General features: G+C 35.8%; 1 protein-coding gene across 1 annotated transcript; it reads right to left on the bottom strand.

Moving 5' to 3' along the window:
• Positions 1–265: 265 nt before the first annotated feature.
• On the bottom strand, positions 266–766 carry LOC116120463. The gene has a single exon (XM_031406409.1). It carries the CDS (start codon positions 764–766, stop codon positions 266–268), a length of 501 nt encoding a protein of 166 aa, XP_031262269.1.
• Between the last annotated feature and the right edge of the window lie 426 nt (positions 767–1,192).

The raw sequence follows: 1,192 nt of genomic DNA, 5'->3' as shown, positions 1-1,192 counted from the left end.
GTGCAACGTACAATTGACCATGTGTAAAGACCGGATGTTTCATATACAATCCTAGCATATTGAGTGATTGACTCTAGCTTTTGTTTATTGTCATACAAAAGCTAACAGCTGCAGGTAATTGTCTCTTCTTCAACCTGAAAGGCCACTTCATATCTGCTTTCAACATTATTATTATGGGAATCGTAACGACATCACCAATATTTGACCTAGTAATAATCACTACTTGTATGGACCACTTTCCTAAATGGGTTATTGTTAATTAGATTCAATTGCAAAGACCATCAGATCGATTTAAACTACGCAGTAACATAATGGGAATGTCAATTTTCAGATGCAATTCATGTTTGGGCATTCCGAAGCACATAAGAGAATTAAGAAATCCAGTCGGATAGAGAATGTCATCTTCATTTGAGATACTTGCTGCTTTGCAATTGCTGTCTAAGCTAAGATATGTCTTTTTTTCTGATGGCAGGCTCTGAGTGATATAGTCATTCAATCTATGTACCGTCTCATTTTTGGGTGTCAATATTGCTCTCTTTCTGATATAGTCAACATTATTTATCTGAGTAGTTAAATCTGGAAAAACAGCATTTATAATTGTTTCTTCATGACTGGTATGTTGAGCGACTTTCAAATCTTCAGGAATTTGAATGTAACTTTCATCTTCTGCAACGTCCCTTCCTTCTCCAATATCAAGTAACGATTTGTCAAAAGCATTCAAATCATCCAATTTTGTTGGGTTAACCAAGTTTGTCTTCGACGTCATGTTCTCTGTAAGTCTCAATATTGTTACATGTTTCCAAAGGGAAGATGATGATAAACAGGCCTATATTATGTCATGTTTTTTCCCTTTTGGTATAACTGGTAGAATCTGTCTGAAATCACCACCCAAGGCAACAGTAAGGCCTCCAAATATTCTATCTGCATTTGATTGATCTTTTTCAAACAAAATATCTTTCAGAGTTCTGTCAAGAGCTTCAAAGCAATACCTATTTGCCATGGGTGCTTCATCCCAAATTATCAAAGTTGTTTGCTGAAGGAGTTTTGCCAATTATGTCCCCTTTTTTATATCACATGTACTTTCCTCAGTGATATCTAAAGGTATTCAAAAACATGAATATGTCGTTCTTCCACCGAGTAGCAGTAATGCAGCAATTCCTGATGTAGCCACAGCCAAAACAATTTTACCATT

This window comes from Pistacia vera, unplaced genomic scaffold (assembly GCF_008641045.1).
Source record: "Pistacia vera cultivar Batoury unplaced genomic scaffold, PisVer_v2 Contig936, whole genome shotgun sequence".
In the NCBI taxonomy this organism is placed as follows: Eukaryota; Viridiplantae; Streptophyta; class Magnoliopsida; order Sapindales; family Anacardiaceae; genus Pistacia; species Pistacia vera.
The sequence above is the reverse complement of the archived record's forward strand: the minus strand, read 5'-3'. Positions and strand labels throughout refer to the sequence as shown.

What these genes read in the sequence shown, in the direction of transcription:
- LOC116120463 (XM_031406409.1), bottom strand. Translation starts at nt 766, where the DNA reads ATGACGTCGAAGACAAACTTGGTTAACCCAACAAAATTGGATGATTTG.